Source organism: Nuphar pumila, chromosome 4 (assembly GCF_984573655.1).
Source record: "Nuphar pumila chromosome 4, dmNupPumi1.hap1.1, whole genome shotgun sequence".
Classification (NCBI taxonomy): Eukaryota; Viridiplantae; Streptophyta; class Magnoliopsida; order Nymphaeales; family Nymphaeaceae; genus Nuphar; species Nuphar pumila.
This window is the reverse complement of record NC_143252.1, coordinates 28618363-28642042: the sequence shown is the minus strand read 5'-3', so window position 1 is coordinate 28642042 and position 23680 is coordinate 28618363. Positions and strand designations below refer to the sequence as shown.

At 37.7% G+C, this 23680-nt stretch overlaps 1 protein-coding gene across 2 annotated transcripts; it reads left to right on the top strand.

Annotated features, from left to right (window-relative positions):
* Positions 1 to 1779: 1779 nt before the first annotated feature.
* On the top strand, positions 1780 to 23315 carry ABO1 (IKI3 family protein). Of its 2 annotated transcripts, XM_090002811.1 has the most exons (6): positions 1780 to 1948; positions 3226 to 3549; positions 3891 to 4484; positions 4584 to 7021; positions 22589 to 22681; positions 22783 to 23315. In XM_090002811.1, the coding sequence occupies exons 1-6, from the start codon at positions 1790 to 1792 to the stop codon at positions 23096 to 23098; spliced, it is 3924 nt and encodes a 1307-aa protein (XP_089858937.1). In that variant the 5' UTR covers positions 1780 to 1789; the 3' UTR covers positions 23099 to 23315. The 2 variants fall into 2 exon arrangements, with proteins under 2 accessions (XP_089858937.1, XP_089858936.1); XM_090002810.1 differs by having other exon boundaries at positions 3891 to 7021.
* The last annotated feature ends 365 nt before the right edge of the window (positions 23316 to 23680 follow it).

The window sequence follows — 23680 nt, the reverse complement described above, 5'->3', positions numbered from 1 at the left end:
GATGGTTCTGTGGAATATTGGCTTAGCATGGAAGGTTGCTTTTGTTCTTCATCCACAGGACCCGTAACCGAGAGAACTACCATGATTTGTCTGTAGTGTGGTAGGTAAGATTCATGAGAAAAATCTGATATATCGGGTTGCAGGATTTGAAAACTCTCTTTATAAAATTATATTCCCTCTCTGGAGTAGTCACAGTTTGGGCGTAATGCAGGTTAATAAGATACAATTGCTTGGAAACACAAACTTGGGTCGTACCTCCATATGGGAGAATTTATGTTGTACCCACAAACAAATAATAGCAAGTGAAACAAGATTGTGAATTGCATATATATAGAACATGACATGCATCATTTAGTCAATAAAACAATAAGTGAAGATAAGAAGTTATTCGTGTATGAAAGACTCATAACACTAGAATAGTAAGTTCATGCATATTGTATATTTTCATGCATTTGGTAAATGTTCATGCATGTGCATAATTTACTATATTGATGCAAAACTTAGCATAAATGTATGTGCATATAACTGACCTGTTATTTTAATTGTTAGCATGATTTTTATTTTATGGATTGCTAAGATGTGTGTTACATGATTAATATATGAGGTCTTGTTTGAATGTATTATGATATCATGCATTTGTTGCAAGTATGTTATATCCAACCAGACTTTCACGAGTTTGAGTTATTTTTCCAGGAATAGTTTTGAAAATAATAATTATTGTTATCAAAATACTCTGATATGTATTTTAAATTATTGAAACTGAATTAATGTTCACATTTTAATTCAATTATAATGATTGATTGTACTGTAACTCAACCAGAAAGTTTAACAAAAAAAAAGGTTTTTTCGATGTTTTAAAAAAAAAAATTCTCTAAATTTTTTAGGGTTAAAATTTTGGGGTGTTACACTCCCTTCACAAACACACCCAAAAAGATAAATTGGTTCTAATTTATACATATTTAGACCAATGTTGTCAGAATCAACATGGGGTTTGGATCGATCTTCAAAACAATTTAGAGAATCTACTGATTCAGACTCTGATTGAATCGAGCTGAATCAATCAAGTTTTTGCCATCAGATGTAGGGGTGTCAATGGGTCAAGGGTGTAAATGGGTCGGGTTTACCCGAACTACCCTCTATAGGGTCCGGGTATGGTGATAAATAATAAGACCCAATTAAGACTCGGGTCTGGACCCGAAGGTCTGCTTAATACATGTACTCAAGTATAGTTTGTGAAATTTTATACCAGACCTCGACCCGACCTGAGTTCTATCCGCAAATTTTTAATATAAAAATGATAAAGAATATGGTTTTATCAGGTATGGTTAGGTCTGGTTCATGTAGTTCTTATCGGGTCCGGGTATGGTCATTCTTATAGTGGACTCGATTAGTCATGGGTCTGAACCTGATATCATACCCAAAAATTGGGTCCAAGTTTGGTATTACCTGGGTCTGAACCAAACCCAACCCGTTGACACAACTAATCCGATGACATGTGTCATTGCAACAATAATAATAAAAATATTAAAAAATCTTAAAAAAATTAAAAATAAGTAATCCAAATCGGCCCACTTTAGAATCAATTTTGGGTCGATTAGATCCGATATGTTTATGCCAACATTGATGTGGACCCTTTATCCATACCCGAAAATCAATATTGGATCACCGATACTGTTCGGACCCTCCGACCCCCACATGACCGGTCTTTCAGATACGCCCTTTCGAGCGCGTCGTCCTCTCTCTCTCTCTCTCTCCCTCTCTTTGCCCCCGGGCGCCCTCCCGCCCAGAGATGAAGAACCTGAAGCTCTACGCCGAGTACGGTGCGAAGATCGAGCTGCCGTCCGATGGAGAACGCCTCACTCTCTCGGCCGTCGATTCGGAGCTCAACCGACTGTTCTTCGCTACCTCCGCGAACTCCATCTACGTCCTCAATTTCTCTCCCTCTCAGGTAAGAATCTTCTCCAACACGCCATCCGTTCTTCCCTTTCCCTTTTTACCTTCTTCGCTTCCGTCGTCTGGCCGTGCCGTATCCGTTGCGGGAACTCCCTGCTTGGAATCAATCGTGTTGATCCTCCACGTTTTTTAGGTACTGCAAAGTGTGCAATTTTTATGGTTTTATTTTCCAGCACATAGTTCTGGATTCATGAGTTCCTCATTCGTTGTTCTTTCCGTTCGGCATTGTGATGCGCTTTCCGATAATGTTCGTAAATTCAAATAAATTTCACGGATAATTTGCATCTATCAATTCGCGGTATGCGCTAGTTTTATTTTTAGGGTTCTCGCGTAATTATTTGAAGTACAAGGCGTGAGGATGATGTTAGAAGCACGCTATGCAATTGCTGTTGTTATTATTATCATTAATTTGAAATTAGAGGAGTTACTTGCTCATGATTTAGGTCAGTCATAGGCGCAAGTCGATCTTTCGAGTAACCTGAGTTTGGAAGAATCGATTCATTGTCTGTCACCGTGGGAAAATTCTCATATGTACCGCTTACGTGATTCTAGAAATACTGGATTGTTTGAATGAGCTTCCGTTCTGAACGCAATGTCCATGATTTGATTCATTTGGTGGTTTGGCTCGATAATGAGCTTTGAGCTTGTATTGAACCAAAACTGGCCGAGCTTCGGCAAGGTAAGCTCGGCTTGCTTGGCTCGTTTGCTAGACTTTGAAAGTTCAAGCTGGCCTGCATAGTAGAAAAAGATCCATGGTGGATTGTCTATCTTGAAAGATCTAAGTAACATGAGTACTTCAAAATGCTCAACATACCCGTATCGAAGCTGGTACTTCTGGGTGCTGGTGCTGGGTGTTTTCACACCTAGACAATGTAATATTACAAAATACATTGTATGTTTCGGTACGTTTTCTTTATATTTTAGTGGAACTTTCTATTTCTAGTGTATATATTATATGTGCGTATGTGAGAAACATACACAATTTAGCCGCACTCTTGTGACCCTCTTCTTGGAAAAACTGTGATGTACCAAGCTGCTCCCGTGTCATACCATGTACCAACACCCACACCTATGTGACAGTGAAAGGTCTATTTAGATGTTTCTAGCAATTGCCTAGATTTATGGAGTCCAAAGGCAGTCATGCAAGTTTATCTACTTTTTTCTTTATTGTGTATTTAGTATTTCATGGTTTATATGTAGGAAAGCTATCTCATGTTGTACATGAATTATTTTCATTTCCTTTTATTAATGCACTGACGTTCATATTAGCAGGAAAGTTCGTGGAACCAATTTTGGGTGGCTGATGTGCCCCTCACTCCAATCTTGGAGCCAGATGACTGCATTACGGCTTTGGATTATCTCATGGAGAAGGAAGCACTGATAATGGGAACTTTGGATGGTTTTATATTACTACACCCCGTGGATGGCGATGCAACTGAAGTTGTGGGCAGAGTGGAGGGGGGTGTCAAGAGCATTTCTGCGAGTCCAGATGGTGGCCTTCTTGCTGTGGCAACACGTCTAGGACAATTAATAATTATGAGTCAAGATTGGGATGTTTTATACGAAATCATGCTCGAACCTCCTGCATCAGAACATGTTAGATACTTCCTCATTACATATTTTGTAATACGGATTCCACCAGTTATGCTGTGATTTACTTGTGAACTCTCTTATGAATTTTCTATTGGTTGTGCCTTCTTTTTGTCGCATTGTTCTAAAGGATCACAATTAGGGAGGCCACACATAGGATCTAGAAGTAGCACCTTCAATACACATGCTGCCACGTGTGCAAAGTCAATGGTATTTTGATAAAAAGGTGAAGCAGATTTTGTAAAAACTGCAGTCACACCTTTGGAAGTGGCAGCATATTGTTGGGAGCTTGATTTTTAAATTGAATCTGTTTCCACGTATAATGCTTTGTGTGTCTTTGTGTGCAGGGAATGGATGTAAAGTGTAAATATTCCCATGTAACTGAAGTTCAAGTTTCCTGGCGAGGTGATGGCAAATATTTTGCTACATTAGTTTCTGCAGGGGATTCTTTGTCCTTGAGCCGAATCAGAATTTGGGATCGGGAAACTGGGGCATCACTTTCTTCTTCTGAGTACAAGATCTTTATGGAAGGATCTCTGGATTGGATGCCCAGTGGTGCAAAATTGGTGGCTGCATATAATAGATCAGCTGATCTGAAGTGCCCTTTGATTGTCTGTTTTGAGAGGAATGGGTTGGAGCGAAGCTCATTTAGCACTGATGATGGAGTCAGAACAACAGTTGATATGCTGAAGTGGAGCTGTAGCTCAGAACTTCTTGCTACTTTATCTAGATGTGAAGGACTTGACAGTATAAAAATATGGTCTTTCAGTAATAACCACTGGTACTTAAAACATGAAATGAGACATTCAAAGACAGACCATGTAAAGTTCTGCTGGGACCCGGTGAAGCCTTTACACTTGATTTCCTGGACGCAGGGTGGTAAGTTCAGGAGTATGAATTTTGTGTGGGTGACAGCTGTGACTGAGAACTCAACAGCATTGGTGATTGATAATTTCAATATATTTGTGTCTCCACTTTCTTTGTCACTTCTCCCCCCTCCTCTTTCTCTCTTTAATCTGAAGTTTCAAAGTGCTGTTCAGGATATTGCTGTTTTGTCTAAGAACTCAATGAACCGCCTGGCAGCAGCTTCATCAGATGGCCATTTAAGTATTGTAGAACTTCCAGTATTGGATAGTTGGGAAAATCTAGAAGGTAAAGAATTCACCATTGAGTCTTGTCTTTCTGATACCAGCTTTGGTTCCATTGGACATCTTACATGGCTTGACCGTCATGTTTGTCTTGCAATTGGGCTTTGTGAATCTGGTGAGGGCCATGCTTTTCTTGAACGATCTCCCAGAAATAATGAGGTTTTTTATGAAGAGGACATGAGAAAAGCTTATTGTTATTTTTTGGTGGAAATTGAGTTTATTTGCTCAGAGGATTGTGTGACAGATACAGTGACTTCTTCAGGTTGGCATGCTAAGGTTTCCAAGAGGATACACTTACAAAGGCCAGTCCTTAGTATAGTTCAAAATCCTGTTGAAGAAGGGTCTGCCTTCATTCAATTTGCTGGAGGATCTGTGGTAGAATATACTTTGAAGTCTGGCATGAGAATGTCATCTCCAGATATGAGACAGAAGAACCTAAATTTCTGTGCTGGTTTTCCTACATCATGCCCTTGGATGAATGCTGTTCCTATTTATGATAATGGCATGCTGAAGCCTTTGCTTTTTGGGATGGATGAAAATGGTAGGTTGCATACTTGTAATAGGGTAATCTGTAATGATTGCAGTAGTTTCTCATTTTATTCTAGCAGCACTGGTTTGACACAGCAAGTTTTTACGCATATCATTCTTACTACTAAGCAGGATTTTCTGCATATTATTAGTTTTGAGGATGTACTACATAGAAAGCATGAAGTTGATATTGAAAAATATGCTGGAGATGGTGGAAAAATCAGCAGCAGGGAAAGTAGAGATGCTTTGAAGGTTTGGGAAAGAGGTGCAAGATTGATCGGTGTAATTCATGGAGACGAAGCAGCTGTAATTCTACAGACGCTACGTGGTAGCCTAGAGTGTATTTATCCACGAAAATTGGTTCTCATGTCAATTGTCAATGCATTGGTTCAAGGCCGTTTCAAAGATGCTATGCTTATGGTTAGACGGAACAGGATAGACTACAATATTATTGTTGACTACTGTGGTTGGCCAGCTTTTGTCCAAGTTGCTCCCGAGTTTGTTAAGCAAATAAAAAATCTTAGCCATATCACAGATTTTGTGTGTTCCATAAAAAATGAAAATGTCATGGAGACAATGTACAAGAACTTTGTCAGTCTACCTTCGATTGGGAAGGAAGGCACTAGCATGCATGTGGGGAGATTCAAATGTTCTGAAATAAAAAACAAGGTTTCTTCTGTCTTGCTCTTAATCCGGACGGCCCTTGAAGAACATGTTCCTGAAAGCCCTGCAAGAGAGCTCTGTATATTGACTACACTAGCTCGTAGTGAGCCTCCTGCTTTGGAAGAGGCATTGGAAAGGATAAAAAGGATCCGAGAATCGGAACTATCAGGAACCATCAACAGGAAGGACCCTATGCAGGGCAAATTGTGTCCTTCTGCAGAAGAAGCTCTGAAGCATCTTTTGTGGCTATCAGATTCTGAGGCTGTTTATGAAAGTGCATTGGGATTGTATGATCTCAATCTTGCGGCCATTGTTGCCCTGAACTCTCAGAAGGACCCAAAAGAGTTTCTTCCCTTTCTACAGAAACTAGAGCTGATGCCGCCTGCTGTTATGCGGTACACAATAGATCTTAGGCTGCAGAGGTTTGAAAGTGCTCTTATAAGTATGGTAGCAGTAGGTGAAGATTGTTTTGAGGATTCTTTGTGCCTCATGAAGAAAAATCCTCAACTTTTTCCTTTGGGTCTTCAATTGTTTAGTGATTCTGTCAAGAGGAACCAAGTATTTGAAGCCTGGGGTGATCATCTTGTTGGAGAAGAGTGCTTTGGTGATGCAGCTTCTGCGTACCTGTGCTGTTCTTTGGAGAAAGCTTTGAAGGCCTATCGTTCGTGCAACGATTGGAAAGGTGTGCTTACAGTTGCTGGACTTCTGAACTTTAGCAAAGAGAAGGTTCTGCAATTGGCACATGAGCTCTGTGAGGAACTCCAAGCTCTTGGTAAGCCTGCAGAAGCAGCTAGAATTGCTCTCGAGTATTGCCATGATGTTCATGGTGGGATCACGCATTTCATAACTGCACGCGAATGGGAAGAGGCTCTAAGAATTGGGGTTTTACATGGAAGAGAGGATTTCATATCTGAGGTTAAGAATGCAGCTGCAGAATGTGCAAGCACATTAATATCTGAATATGAAGAAGGAGTGGAGAAAGTGGGGAAGTACTTGGCTCGCTACTTGGCTGTTCGCCAGAGGAGACTGGTTCTTGCTGCCAAACTACAATCAGAGGAAAGATTGGCAAATGATGATGATGATGACAATGCTTCGGAGACCAGCAGTACCTTCAGCGGAATGAGTGCTTACTCTATGGGGTATGACTTTCATATCATGGTTCATTTAGTCTATCTTGCATTCCTTGGTCATTATAGTAATTTATGCTTAACATATCTAGTTGTACAATTTTGAAGCCTTGACTGCTTAGTTGTCGAAAGCGGCGCCGACCCACCACCTGGGCTTATGGGTTTGGGAAGTGGGGCTCTTTTTTCCTGACTAGGCGCCGCCTAGGTTGAGGGCACACATATTTCATTTTTTTTAATTTTGTTGGGCTGAAAAGGGATCAGATATTCGATCCAGATTTGAATCCATGTTTTTAACAGATTCGAATTCAGATTCGACTCACGTCCGACCCGTTTTCACCCCTATTAGGGAAAATATAAAGGTGGATCTCTCTCTCTCTCTCTCGCGTGCGTGCGGGCGGGGGGGGGTCATGGCTGCGAGAAGAACTCTTCCCCCTTTTTGCTCTCTCTCTCTCTGGTCGTGGCTATGAAAAGAAGTCCAGGTATGCTTTTTCTTTTCTTCCTTTTTTTTCTCTTCTTCGTTTCTTCAGTTCTTCCTCCTGCTATTCTTTTCTTTTTACTCTTCTTTTCTTCTTATTCTTCTTTTCCTCATTTTTCCACCATCTTCTTCTTCCTCTTCTTTTCTTTTTCCTTTCCTTTTTTTTTCTTGGTTTTGTTTTCTCCTTTTCTTTTTCTTCCTCCACTAACCTCACGCCCTCTACCCTCTTCCTTTTCATTTTCTTTCATTTTCCCTTCTTCCCTTTTTTTTCTTGTTTTTTCTTCTCTTCTTTTTCTTCCTCCTCTGACCTCACACCCTCCACCCTCTTCTTTTCCTTCCTTTCTCCTCGTTCCTTTTTTCCATTTTTTCCTTCTTTCCTTTTCTTTTTTTCTTTGTTCTTCTCATTTTCTTCGTCTTCTTCTTCCTCTCACCCCTCCACTCGGTTTATATATATATATATAGTCTGTGTTTTCACAGACATATATTATATAATATATAATCTGTGTTTTTCACAAATATATATTATATAATTTATATACAATCTGTTTTTCAGTTATATATATATATATTCAAATTGTTTCAGTTTATGTTCAATGTTATGCAATTATGTTATGCTGAAGTACACACTTATACTTCATTCATAGTCACACTCATATGTGTGTTACTTAAATTTGACAATTTATTGTGATATTTCTACTTTTTTCAACATTTTTTTCTTTTGGTCTCGCCTAGGCTGACTAATCTCGCCTAGGCCCCGACTAGGTCTTTTAGGGGTCTTTCGCCTAGGCTCTGCCTACCACTTTTGACAACTAAGCTTGACTGGCTCTATAAGTGTAAATAGCCCTTCTTTGTGAAGAATCCTTGCAAACAATCAAGTTTTCAAATAACTTGATACTTCAAATACTCAATACACAAAATAAATGCACAGTGTTTATAAGCTTTACACCACAAAAGAAGTGCAATAAATGCACAGTGTTTATAAGCTTTACACCAAAGTGCAATAAATTCACAGTGTTTACAAGCTTAAGGAGACAACTCCTTACTCTAATAATTCATACAATGGGCTCACGTAACCTTATTTATAAGCAAACTTAAGAGACGTTGGGCTATTCCCAACAGCTCTTATTAGAGACGTTGGGAATCAACCCAACGTCTATATTTTTAAAACTGATGGCTGACTGTGTACAAAAACATTATATAAAAAAACAAAAATAAGAAATGAAAAAAACTACAAAAATAAAAAAATAAAAAGAAGGAATTACAATCATATTCAAAAACATGAATATGCGTAAAATGTAGAAATGACTAAAATACCCCTACAGCCAATACAATAAAGAAATATATATTTTATATATACAAGTAGATGAATACATATACATATATGAAATATATATATGTATATGTATCTTCTTATATATATATATAATATATATAGAAAATACATTGTCTTATAAATTATAATTTAACACCCCCCCTCAAACTTAGGGCAAGATGACCGAAAGTTTGCCAAGGAGGAAATTCAACCGCGGAGCACACAAAGCTTTGGTGAAGAAATCTGCCAACTGATATTCTGAAGTTACATATGGAAGATCTATAACTCCTTTCAGATACGCTTCCCGAACATAGTGACAGTCCATCTCAATGTGTTTAGTCCGCTCATGAAAAGTATGATTTTTGGCAATGTATATTGCACTCTTGTTATCACAGCATAGCTTGGTGGGCCCTGCTATTGAGATCCCCATGTCTTCTAATAGCTGATGAATCCATACAATTTCCATGGTAATAGTCGCCATGACACGATATTCAACTTCTGCTGAGGATAGAGACACTTTTTGCTGCTTCTTACATCTCCATGAAATCAGCGAGTCTCCTAAAAACACACAAAAACCAGTGGTGGAGTGACGGTTATTTGGGTCACCTCTCCAGTCAGAGTCAGTATAAGCAATTAATTTTAATTCAGAAGAAGAGGATAAGAATACTCCCTTATTTAGTGTGCCTTTTATGTATCTTACGACTTGCAAGATGGCACTCATGTGAACTGATGTAGGCGTATGCTGAAACTGACTTGCAGTATGGACTGCATGAGATATATCTGGTCTGGTAATACTCAGATACATCAATGATCCTACAAGCTGTCTGTACGGTGTAGGATCCGAAAGGGGAACCCCATCATCAATTTTCATTTTTGCCCCTACTACTGCAGGAGTTTCACAAAGCTTCTCATCTGTAATACCTGACCTGTCAATGATCTCAGAAGCAAACTTAGTTTGAGATAAGAAATATCCTCTAAGGGAGTATGCTACTTCAATCCCCAAAAAATAAGTTAGAAAACCCAAATCAGACATTTCAAATTTATCTTTCAAGATAGATTTTATACTCTTAACCCCGTTAGAATCACTCCCGGTGATGAGCATGTCATCAACATATAATAATAAAATCATAATCCCTGCATTGAATTTTCTAACAAATAGAGCAGTGTCAGTAAAGCAAGAGAAAAATCCATTTTCAATCATTACAGAGTTAAACCTATCATACCAAGCCTTGGGAGTTTGTTTTAGACTATAAAGTGCTTTTTGAAGACGAAACACTTTTCCCTTAGGAGTCTCCATTCCAGGTAGAACATCCATATAAACTTCTTCGTTTAAATCGTCATTTAAAAAAGCATTTTTAACATCCATTTGATAGATGTTTCACTTGTTGATAGAAGCAACATTTATAAGACATCAGACAGTGACCATACGAGCTACAGGAACAAAAGTTTTTTCGTAGTCAATACCATACTCTTGACTATATCCTTTTGCAACCAAACGAGCTTTATATCTTTCAAGGGATCCATCACTTTTAGTCTTTACTTTGAAAACCCATCTGCACCTTATTGTTTTCTTACCTTTAGGAAGATTTTGAAACTCCCAAGTTTTGGCTTTTCTCAGAGCCTCAAGTTCATTGTCCATTGCACTAATCCATTCAGGGCACTTTCGTGCTTCTTCAAAATTTCTAGGTTCTATATAAGAGTGAATGGCACTAAGGTAGACCCTATATTTAGGTGAAAAAAAGTCATAGGAAATGAACCTAGAAGGAGTCTTTCTACTTCTTTCGGTTCTACGAGGGATCACTTCGCTCTAAGAAGTACTTGGACTAGCATCATCATATCTTTCAAGATCACTTCTAAAGTTGTTTCGATCTCTATGAGTATAGGTGATAGGGTCTCTAGGTAATCTTTCATCAATATGTTGATGTGATGAAGGAAGCAAGGGGATGTTTTCCTTAGTTTCAAATTCATTTGAGTTACTTTGATCTGACTCATCATCACTAGTATCATCGTCTTTATTTAGTAAATCAAATAGAAAAAAATAATCCACGTTTTCATTATGAGATTCACAACGTTCGAATCCACTAAGATTTTCCAAAAAACTCACATTTTTGGAAACATACAGTTTATCACTTTTGACATCATAACAACGAAAACCCTTTTGGGTTTCAGAATAGCCAAGAAAGGCACAAGGAATGGCCTTAGGAGAAAGTTTTTCATTCTTATCAGTAAGAACAAAACATTTACACCCAAAGACCCTTGACCTGCTATAATCAAGTTCCTTTTCGTATAATTTTTCAAAGGGAGAAACTTTGCTTAAATTTTTCGATGGAAGTCTGTTTATGAGATAGACAGAGGTAAGGGTTGCCTCAGCCCAGAGATTCTTTGGAATGTTTTGTGAAATGAGTAAAGTCCTAGTTGTTTCAATGATGTGCCTATGCTTTCGTTCGGCTAGCCCATTTTGTTGGAGGGGGTTTCGGACAAGATTTTTGGTGAAGAATACCAAAATTTTCAAGATAACTTTTGAATTCATTTGAGAGGTATTCTCCTTCAGAGTCGGACCTAAGGATTTTTAGGCATCCATTGAATTGATTTGAAATCATCATATGAAAACTTTTAAAAGTTGAAAAAACTTCATGTTTATGTTTAAGAAAATAAATCCAACAAAACCTAGTGTAGTCATCCACAAAAATCACATAGTAAGAAAATCCTCCCTTTGACATCACAGGAGCCGGACCCCATACATCGGAATAGACAATTTCAAATGGTTTTGTCGTAAACATGGATCTTTGAGGAAAAGGCAAACATTTCATTTTCCCAAGAATACATTCATTACATAGAAAATCGCTTTTACAAAGATGTTTAATAAAAGGCAGATAGGAGATTTTAACAATATTGGGATGACCCAATCTCTTATGTCATACATGAATATCTTTGTTTTGAACAACATTACAAAATTGACTCTTGGGAACTTGAAGAAAATCAACGTAGTAGAGGTCTCCTCTTCTAGAGCCTTCTCCAATCAATCTCCCAGACTGGCGATCCTGTATCCAACATTTATTAGAAGAGAATTTTATATCGCAACCATGGTCCGAGAGTTGGGAGACCGAAAGAAGATTTAAATTAAGTTTTGGGATAAGACAAATTTTTGGAACAAAGAAGTCTTGTCTTTCAAAATTGCCTATTCCTTTAATCTCAAGAGGTGTTCCATCCGCGGTTGAGACAAAGGATGAAAAAGAATTTTTAGAAAAATTTGAAAGAGAGCAAGTACTAGGGGTCATGTGAAAGGATGCCCCAGAATCTAAAAGCCAAGATGTCTTACCGGGGGAAGAAGATGACATGGCGGCTCCGGAAATGCCTCCCTTGAGAAGAGGTTGCAATGCCTCTACGATTTGTTGAAGGGAAAGAGACTCACTTGATGATGAAGGTCGTTCTTCTTTTTGGGATGCCATAGCCGTTGCAATTAATTTCTTCCATTTAGGACACATAGGTTTGATATGTCCTGGTTCTTTACAAAAGTGGCAATTTAATTTGCTATAGTCTCTTTTGCCATACCGATCATTTCCTCCTTGACCTTGGTTCTTGAAATGAGGAGGTCTATAGGTCTTCACGTTATTCCCCGGTCTTGACACGACATTAACCATTTCACTATCTTCTTGAGTAGAAGAGGTAACAAGAATGCTAGGATTATTCTTGCTAATCCTCATACGGGTTTCTTCACCACTTAGCTTGGTGATTACATCTTCAAGTGAGAGAGATGTGAAAGTGGAGAGAAGAGAGGACCGAACTTGTTCAAATTCGGGTCTAAGTCCATTTAGAAAATTGAAGAACCGGTCTTCCTCAAGTTGTTTGTGCCTTAATTCGATTGCTTCTCCACTCCATTTTGGTTCAAGGATGGCAAGCTCGTCCCAAATAGAGGATAATTCGGCAAAGTACTCCCGAATGGTCATTTCATTTTGTTGGAGGGTCAAAGCCCTCTTTTGGAGAATGTACTTGTGAGATAAGTCTCTTGAAGTGTACATTTTCTCAAGATACAACCAAGCTTCGGAAGCTTTTTTAAATTTGATGATATTGGCGTTTATCTTGGTCTCAACGGATGAAAAAATCTAAGATAAGATCTTGAAGTTCTTCATTTTCCAATCATCATGCTTTTTAGAATATTCTTCAAGAGCCTTTTGTCTTTCATCCCCTTCAAGGATCTTAATATCCCCTTCTTCAATGATGGTGATTTTGGGTTCCGGTTCCGGTTCCGGTATTGATCCATGAATGTAACCCCAAAGTCTCTTTCCTTTAATATGGGCTTCCATATTACCGGCCCAAACATGATAGTTTGAGCCATTAAGCTTAAACCCAAGAGAGAAATGGGAGTCTTTTTCACCCATTAGAGAGGAAAGAAGACAAGAAATAATACGTACCTCAAGTATTTTTCGCGTCTTTCTTGATAAAAGAGGCTTCTAAAATATTGTCCGAAGAAGATGATCCACTTCGATCTCAAAAAGCTTGAAGGCACGCTTTTCGAGGTATTCAAATGGAGGAGAATCACAATTCTTCTTCTTCAACGGGGCTCTGATACCATGTGAAGAATCCTTTCAAACAATCAAGTTTTCAAATAACTTGATACTTCAAATACTCAATACACAAAATAAATTCACAGTGTTTATAAGCTTTACACCACAAAAGAAGTGCAATAAATGCACAATGTTTATAAGCTTTACACCAAAGTGCAATAAATGCACAGTGTTTACAAGCTTAAGGAGACAACTCCTTACTCTAATAATTCACACAGTGGGCTCACTTAGCCTTATTTATAAGCAAACTTAAGAGACATTGGGCTATTCCCAACAGCTCTTATTAGAGACGTTGGGAATCAGCCCAACGTCTATATTTTTAAAACTGTGTACACAGTCAATGGCTGACTGTTGTACACTGTACACAGTCAGCCACTGGCTGTGTACAAAAACATTATATAAAAAAACAAAAATAAGAAATGAAAAAAACTACAAAAATAAAAAGATAAAAAGGAGGAATTACAATCATATTCAAAAACATGAATATGCGTAAAATGTAGAAATGACTAAAATACCCCTACAGCCAATACAATAAAGAAATATATATTTTATATATACAAGTAGATGAATACATATACATATATATATATGAAATATATATATGTATATGTATCTTCTTTTATATATATAAAATATATATAGAAAATACATTGTCTTATAAATTACAATTTAACATTCTTGTCATTGGTTTTTTTCATATTTAATCTTTGTGATATGATAGTTGTGTAATGAAATATGCGGAAAAGCAAAGAGTGCACTAAGCACTTACAACATCTACTAATGAACAAACAAAGAAGGGCTAATACCCAAACCCACAAGAGACAACACAACATAAAAATATAAATGCCTCTTATTGAAAGAGAGAGAGCTCTCAAGAGTGAGGAATACAAGAGGGGTTCACCCCTATTTATACACAGGAGAAGGAGAGGGAGAGGGCCAAGAGGCCTTAAAAGGAGAGCCACCTAGGGGGCTCCCCATGTAGTCGTTGGGAGCCCCCAACGGTCACAAATGTGACCGTTGGGGGCCCCATCGACTACATGGTGGGGCCCCTTTTGTGTGAGCAAAAAACAAAAAATAAAAAAATAGATTTTACAAAAAATAAAGAGAAAAATAAAATAAGAAAAACAAGTACCCCTATCGGGTACTTGTGAAATGACAAAAATACCCCTATCGGGTATTTTATATATATATATATATATATATATGAATTACATATATTTTAACACCCTCCCTCAAGCTTTACGGGGATATAACCGAAAGCTTGTTAAGGAGAAACAAAAACCGAGGAGCCGCAAGAGCCTTAGTGAAGAAGTCCGCCAACTGGTACTCTGATGTGACGTAAGGTAGTGCTATAGTTCCTCTTAGGTATTCATCCCGAACGTAATGGCAATCCATCTCAATATGTTTGGTACGCTCATGGAAGGTGTGATTGCTTGCAATATAGATTGCGCTTTTGTTGTCACAACACATCTTCGAAGGAGTAGAGATGACAATGCCCATATCACTGAGGAGGCTTCTTAGCCACACAAGTTCCATGGTTGTAGTGGCCATAGCACGATATTCTGCTTCCGCCGAGGACAATGATACTTTGTGTTGCTTCTTGCATCTCCACGAAATCATAGAGTCACCTAAGAAAACACAAAAACCGGTAGTTGAGACTCGGTCATTGGGATTTCCTCCCCAATCTGCATCAGTATAAGCAATTAAGTCAAGTGACGAGGCAGAAGAAAGAAAAACTCCCTTAGTTATGGTATTTTTGATATATCTGACGATCCTTAAGACTGCACTCATGTGCACAGTTGTAGGTGCATGTTGAAACTGACTGACAGAGTGGACGGCATGAGCTATGTCTGGCCGTGTGATGGATAGGTAGGTTAGAGACCCAACAAGTTGCCGGTAGGGAGTAGGATCCTTGAGAGGTGTTCCATCTTCCAACCTTAATTTTGCATTGATGACTTCTGGGGTTTCTGTCTTCTTATCATCGGAGATACCCGATTTGGAACAGATGTCAGCAGCAAGTTTCATCTGAGAGAGAATGTACCCTCGAGGAGAGTACGCCACTTCAATTCCTAAAAAATATCTTAAGAAACCAAGGTCAGACGTATCAAAATTTTCTTTCAAAACCTTTTTAATATCCTTAATGCCTTGCTCATCACTTCCTGTGATGATCATATCATCAACATAAAGTAGTAAAATAACTACTGAAGACCCTGCACTTTTCACAAATAAAGCAGTGTCAGTATAACATGAACGAAAATTTAAACTTGTCATTACATTACTAAATCTATCATGCCAAGCCTTTGGAGCTTGTTTTAAACCATATAATGCCTTTTTAAGTTTAAGAATTTTATTTTTACCAATACATACTCCTGGTGGGGGATCCATGTAAACTTTTTCATTTAATTCGCCATTTAGAAATGCATTCTTAACATCGAGTTGATAGATAGGCCATTTCTTCACAGACGCAATAGCAATAAGAGTCCTAACACTAGTCATTCTAGCAACAGGTGCGAAGGTTTCTTCATAATCTATACCATATTCCTGAGCATATCCTTTAGCTACTAATCGTGCTTTATAACATTCTAATGAACCATCACTCTTGGTTTTAATTTTGAAGACCCATCTACATCCTATTGATTTCTTTCCAATGGGTAACGAAGTTATTTCCCAAGTTTTAGCTTTTTCAAGGGCACTAAGCTCTAAGTTCATGGCTTCAACCCATTGGGGAATATTTTTGGCCTCATTATAGTGTGAAGGTTCATGAAAGGAATGCAACGCAATTAGACATGCTCTATATCTAGGAGTTAGGGACTCATAGGAAACAAACCTATTTGGAGGATTGGAGATCCGACTGGATCTCCTTAAAGATGTTTCTTCAATGTCGGATCCTTGAGAGTATTTTTCTAAGGCACTTATCTGAGTTTGTTGACCACGCCTAACATATGTTTGGATTGGTCTATTATTCTCATCTATAGCATTATCAAGATGAATTTCCTCTAGGTCATTCAAAGACTCATTAGAGATTTCCTCTTCTTGAGGAGTCTCATCTTCTTGAGATAGAAGATCAAATAAAAAAGTATATTCACTTTCGTCAATATCTTTAGTTTTCACAAAACCATTTTCATTTTTCAAAAATGTTACATCTTTGGATACATAGAGTTTGTTATTTTTCAAGTCAAAACATCTAAAACCCTTTTGATTTTCTCCATAACCCAAGAAAACACATTCAATAGCTTTAGGAGATAATTTGTCCCGTTTATGAGTAAGGACAAAACATTTACATCCAAAAACTCTTAATCTATTGAAGTCTGGTGTTCTTTCAAATAGTTTTTCGTATGGAGATGTATTTTGTAAGGAAGAAGATATCATTCTATTTATTAAATAAGTTGAGGTTAAGGCCGCTTCGGCCCAAAAATTCTTTGGAATTTCTTTGGAAATAAGGAGTGTCCTAGTGGTTTCCATGATATGTCTATGCTTTCTTTCGGCCAAGCCGTTTTGTTGGGGAGTCCTAGGACACGATCTTTGATGACAAATTCCATTTACTTCTAAATAGTTTTGAAATTCATTTGATAAATATTCTCCACCCGAATCGGATCTAAGAGTAGAGATATTACTTGAAAATTGATTTTTAACTATCATATGAAATTTTTTGAAAAAATCAAAGACTTCAGATTTTAAATTGAGAAAGTAGATCCATACATACCTAGTGTAGTCATCGATGAAAGTGACATAATAGGAGTACCCTCCTTTAGACATGACGGGGGAAGGACCCCAAACATCCGAATGGACTAACTCAAAAGGTCTTTTGGACACAAAAGTTCGGTTTGGAAAATGAGTAGATTTCATTTTGCCAAAAATACAATTCTTACAAACAAAATGTTTCTCATTACAAAATTTCTTTCCAAATGGAAAGGAGTACATTTTTGAGAAACTTGGATGTCCAAGTCTTTGATGCCAAATATCAATATTTTTATCTTGGACATGGTTACAAAAAGAGTTAATGGGGAGTTTCAAGTTGCTCATGTAATAGAGATCTCCCCTTCTATGGCCTTGCTCAATCAGCTTCCCGGACCGGAGATCCTGTATAGAGCAATCCTTAGTTGAGAAGGAGATTTTACATCCATGATCGCATATTTGAGCAACAGAGAGGAGATTTAAATTAAGTTGAGGTACAACTCTCACGTTTGGCACAAAGAAGTCTTTTGAAAAGTTTAAGGTTCCAAAACTTTTTACTTGTAAAGATGTACCATCGGTAGTTGAAACATAGGAGTTTTTATAATTATTACATAAATCGGAAAGCTCATTTTCAAGGGGGGTCATATGAAAGGAAGCTCCAAAGTCAAGGATCCAAGACGACATACCTGTAGGAGAGGAGGAAGCTACGGCGGCACCCGAAGTTGATGGAATCTTGAGTAGAGTTTGTAGTGCCTCCGATAGTTGAGCAAGAGAAAAAGAGTCCGTTCCTTTGATTGCTTCCTCTTTCTTTTGAGTAGCTTCTTCAACGGAAGCAACTTTATTTTTTGGTGCTTCATTCAACTTAGGGCAATTAGGTCTTATATGATCCGGTTCTTGACAATGATGGCAAATGACTTTTCTATAGTTGCCATTATAGTTATTTTGCCTTCCAAAATGTGGAGGTTTGTAGGTTTTCATATGGTTGCCGGGTTTTGATACGGCCAAGACATCATTTCCTCCTTTAATCATGCCAAGACGGGTTTCTTCTTGGCATATTTCGGCTATGGCATCTTCCAAGGGAAGAGGCTTTGATCTATGTAGGAGGGAGGATCTAACTTGTTCATATTCGGGCCTAAGCCCATGTAAAAATTGGAAAAAGTGTTCTTTTTCCATTTGTTCTCTCCTTAATTCCACATCTATACTAGAAACCTATTTTGGTTCTAGTAAGGATAGCTCATCCCATAGAGGGCCAAGAGTGCTAAAGTAGTCCCTAACACTCATTTCTCCTTGCTTGATAGTCCGGATTTTTTCTTGAAGAAAGAATTGACGAGCAAGGTCTTTTTGTGTAAACATACCTTTCATGAAGAACCATGCTTCATTTGCCATCCGAAATTTGACAATGTTGGCGCAAATCTTGAGCTCCACATTGTTCATGAACCAAGCAAGAATCTTGGCATGCTTACTTTCCCAATCTTCTATTTTAGATTGGTGATCTTCAATGGCCTTCATGCGGGCATCTCCTTCAAGAGTTTTTTCTTGATCGCCTTCCATCTTAGTTAGTTGGAGTTGTGGTTCCGGAATGGTGCCCATAACGTATCCCCAAAGCTTTTTCCCTTTGAGGTTGTTTTCCATGGCGGCGGCTCACATCATGTAGTTGGAGCCATTGAGCTTGAAGGAGAGATCAATCTTTTGTTCTCCTTCCATAATAACCACTCACAAGAGGATACCAAGGAGAGAGAGAGAAACAAAAAAAACAAATATAGCTACACCAGTAGCTATATTAAGAAGAAGAGCATACACAAGGCTTTGATACCATGTAATGAAATATGCGGAAAAGCAAAGAGTGCACTAAGCACTTACAACATCTACTAATGAACAAACAAAGAAGGGCTAATACCTAAACCCACAAGAGACAACACAACATAAAAATATAAATGCCTCTTATTGAAAGAGAGAGAGCTCTCAAGAGTGAGGAATACAAGAGGGGTTCACCCCTATTTATACACAAGAGAAGGAGAGGGAGAGGGCCAAGAGGCCTTAAAAGGAGAGCCACCTAGGGGGCTCCCCATGTAGTCGTTGGGAGCCCCCAACGGTCACAAATGTGTCCGTTGGGGGCCCCATCGACTACATGGTGGGGCCCCTTTTGTGTGAGCAAAAAACAAAAAATAAAAAAATAGATTTTACAAAAAAAAAGAGAAAAATAAAATAAGAAAAACAAGTACCCCTATCGGGTACTTGTGAAATGACAAAAATACCCCTATCGGGTATTATATATATATATATATATATATATATATATATATATATATATATATATATATATATATATATATATGAATTACATATATTTTAACAAGTTGAAGCTAAAAGACTCCCATGATATTTCTGATCTTCTAAGAAGGTTGTCACAATATTGTCTTTTTCTTTTCCGCATTTATGCAAGAAGGATATCATGTCATTTTAGATATAGTTCCTACCTTTTCACTCGATGGATGTGGAAAATTCAATATAGAACCAGTGTATTGCTGAACATTAATTGGATCTTAGCTGTCCTTTCTAAGGACATGTTACTGCTTATGGGAAGCATCACACTGGTGCTTTTGAGGACCCAATGCACCTTGTCATTGATATACATCAGCTCTAACTGTAATGGAATCAAAGAGCACAAAAATACAAAGGCCACTATAGGAAAGTACACAAGCCTCTAAGGGCAAATAAAAAAAGGATCACAATACCACAAGGGCCACCAAGCGCAAAGCACATAGACCACTAAGGGCACACGCAAGATCCTACACTATAAAAAATATTAATTTTATTAATAGTGAATGCTTAAGAGAATCATAGAACAAGAGGGGAGAAAACCCCATATATATACACAGAGGGAGGAGAAGGGAGAGCTCAACTAGCTTTTGGGCTAGTCCAACAGGCTCATATTCTTCAATGGTTGAATTTGCTAGGAATCAACCATTGGATCATGTATTTTCAATGAAAAAAATATGATTTTTGAATGCTTGAATATTTATGAAGAATATGAGCCATTGATTTTAAAGCCTTAAAAAAATCTCATTTATGCATCAAAATTGGATGATTCAAGAGCGTGTTCTTATAAAACCAATCATGTAAATCACATTCGCACGGTTAGATTCAAGAGAAAAGAATAAAAAAATCATGAAAATTGTGGTTCACACATTAGTTCTCATATTTTCAGTTCTCATATTCTAGTGATTCTGTACATGTAAATGTGTGTGTGTGTGTATATATGGGTAAATATTGGCTACTAATGAAGGTAAGGAACTAATGAGTAGGAATCGCTATTTCCTTCAAAATATTCCATGTTTTTGTAGATCAAATGTTACGGATGTGATCTACATGGTTTGTTTAGTAGGAAACTTGTTTTGAATCATGTGATTATGACAAGTAACTAGGTTTTTAAAGGTGTCCAAAAAGCAATGGCCCACAATGTGACAAAATTTCATAACTCAAAATATCACATTTTTACATCAGAAATGCACGATCCAAGGCTTGATCCTTAGCAAACAAACCATTATGAAGACATCTATGTGGTTAGATTGAGTTGATGCATCTTGCACCTATTATTTCTAGCTCATTAGTTCCTTACCTTCATTAGTAGCAAATATTTTTCCTATATATATATATATATATACTCTGAAAGGCACAATATTGTCAATGATTATTCCAAGAAAAAATTATGACATGCTCTTAGATATGACTATTGAATGCCACTGGAGATCAGTGAACATGTCAAACTTATGGACTGCTATTCTTATTGGTTTGCTTAGAGAAGAGAAAATCAATTCGGTGTGCTTTATCCCCTCATGAAATACAGTTGTATGCATTGAGTAACCGATTATCAGTCATGATCTGAAAAGCCTCGAATGTCATATTTTTATGTTCTTCTTGCATAAAAATGCCTAGTTTTGCACTTTATTGTTTAACGACACGATTTTTGCCAAGAATTACATCAAAAGCTGATGTCAGCTTGCAAAACTGCTTGTTACTATCTTTATCTTGATAAACTGCCTGAGACTGAAGAAAGAGAGAAGGTAAAACTTTGGACTGGGGCTTCTAGCTTGAACTGGTCTAAATCTGCACAGATAACAGTTGACATGTGAACTAGTAGAATTGAGATAAATAATAGTCTTTTCAACAGAAGTACCACTAAGAAAGAAGATGACAATATGAAGGATAAAATTTCAATTGTAAGGTGTCATTTTCAAAATTTTCATTTCAAATTGGTATGAACTGTTGTTTAAACTTGCTATAGTTCCTTTAGTGGTTGGCAATCTACGCACATGCAGTAAGTATACACTGCTGTTACCTCTTCCTGAATAAGTGAATATATGTAGTAATTCCAAAATATAGCCTTAGGTGCACATTTCAGATAGTAGTATCACATTATGCAAGATTTTGTGCAGAAATACAATGATCACATTGTCGTCATGCAGATATTTCCAATAGTCATGTGCTTGTTTTAAGAATTGATAACTTGACGGATCAAAGGGTCTTCATGCTAGCAGCACATAATTCAAGTTTTTTGCACTATCAAACTCTGATGGTAGGATGGTGCTTAGTGGTGATGGGAGACAGAGAATTAATGTTTGATGTAGGAGAGGGAGCTTGAGAAACGGTCGACACATCCAAGAAAATTCGTAAAATCACCCAACCTTAATGTGGAGGTTGGTGACTACAGAACAAATCGGGCTCTTAAGGGCCCTTAATTGGAATTTCAATGTAAACCCCTTAATGAGAATCTGTTGGAGGGTAAGTCTGGTGCCAGTGTTGATGGCAATACCAGATCTAATAGCATGCATTTGAGTTCTTGGAATTAAAATTCTTGCAGTTGGATTTTTGTGGGGTCAATATATCTGGCACTGGATTTGCACTGGTTCTCCTGTCGCTTCTGCCGGCGATGCACTTCTGGCCTTTAAGTGGCTGGTTCATGCTTGTAACACTGTTACTGTGAAGAAATTAGAATGTTCAACACAAGCCTATGCTATGGATACATTAACATGGGAAAGCATAATGGGATAGTGCTGGTTCTCATCAATTCTACCCAATAATTTTGTAACAGGATGTAAGATGGATATTGGAGACATTTTCCCCAAATTGTTATGAAGTCTTATACAATATGCCTGTTAAAATTGAGCAATTACATTTGTCTTCATTGGGGATATATTGTGTTCATATATTTTTAAAATGGCTAAGCTGCTATTTTGATCACTTGTTTTTTCATCTGAACTGATTTTTCGCTTCTAATTTCTCTCCACCTGTATATGCAAGTTTCATTTATGCCATTCCTTTATTTGTTACATCATATAAATTCTCTAAGCAGGGTAGTTGGCTGATGGATCTTGCCTGATATTGGTGGGACAATCCCGTTTAAACTTTAAAAAGAAAATAGTGTTCTATGAACATGTCCTGATTTTAGCCATCAAGTGTTCTCTATTTTGAGATTTTATTTCTGAATATGTACCTTACAGAAGTTTCTTGAACAAGACTTGTTAAGTTGACTGACTGCTTTTTCTGAACAGGAGGGGAAAGGGTTCAGCTGCATCCATCAGCTCTAGCACAACCAGCAGGACGAAAGGGCGTCAAAGAAACCGAGGGAAAATCCGTGCTGGCAGGTACAATTTTCTCAACTTTCACTGTTTGTAACTTTGTATTATGATAACCTATGGACGATGTCCTAAATCTCTGCTTCTGCATTCCCGTCTTAACTTGGCAGTCCGGGTGAAGAATTTGCTCTAGTCGACCATTTGAAAGGCATGGCACTAACAAGTGTGGCAATGCATGAGTTGAAATCACTTGTAGGTGCTCTTCTGATGCTTGGTAAGGAAGAAACTGCCAGAAAGCTACAGCGTGTGGGGAATAACTTCCAGTTGTCACAAAGGGCAGCCGTAAAACTGGCAGAAGATTGCTTATCCAGTGAAAGCATGGATGTGAGCACTCTATCATTGGATGGCTACATAGAGAAGATAAAGAAGGAGCTTCCACGTTCCCATGATCCCTCATGGCAGTCAATAATACTTCTTCCTCCTTAACATGTAAAGTCGTTGTCGTGACTTTATTCTAGCTTGTTTTCTTCTGCATTGTTCTTATGTTTTACAAGTTAAGCAGAAACCATTATTTTATGTACTTATTTGTGGTCATTTAACATCAGTCATTTTACTCAAACATCATTTTACAAGGTTACAAGGTTGGCCTAGTAGTGATAACCCTATAAGGTTATCAAACAGGATGAAAAGGAAGTTACTGCCAGAATTTGAAAAATTCATCTAACATACATATCCTAACTGGAGAATACTTTTAACTTGTCATCCAGACATGACCAACCGTGCACTTTGACCAAAGTTTGATGCTGGATCAATCCCCATTGTTTTGGCATGTTGATATGCTCAGGGTAGGGTAATACCTCAGTTGGAAATCATGCACCCAATCAAGTTCTACTTCTTGTTAAGGGTAAGTTTATCTTATCCATTTTCTGATGTGAAATTTTCTATTTCTATTTACTTTCCTGGATGTTCCCATCATCATCAGATGAATATTGAAGGATCCAGATTATTCTAAAGGATGATGTCATGCTGCTCTCTTATTGCAATGGCCAAGCTTTATTGGTTGTGCGA

Coding starts and splice junctions, on each gene's coding strand:
- ABO1 (XM_090002810.1), top strand. CDS start 1,790: ATGAAGAACCTGAAGCTCTACGCCGAGTACGGTGCGAAGATCGAGCTG. Junction 3,550..3,890: donor AACCTCCTGCATCAGAACAT/GTTAGATACTTC, acceptor CTTTGTGTGCAG/GGAATGGATGTAAAGTGTAA. Junction 7,022..22,588: donor ATGAGTGCTTACTCTATGGG/GTATGACTTTCA, acceptor TTTTCTGAACAG/GAGGGGAAAGGGTTCAGCTG.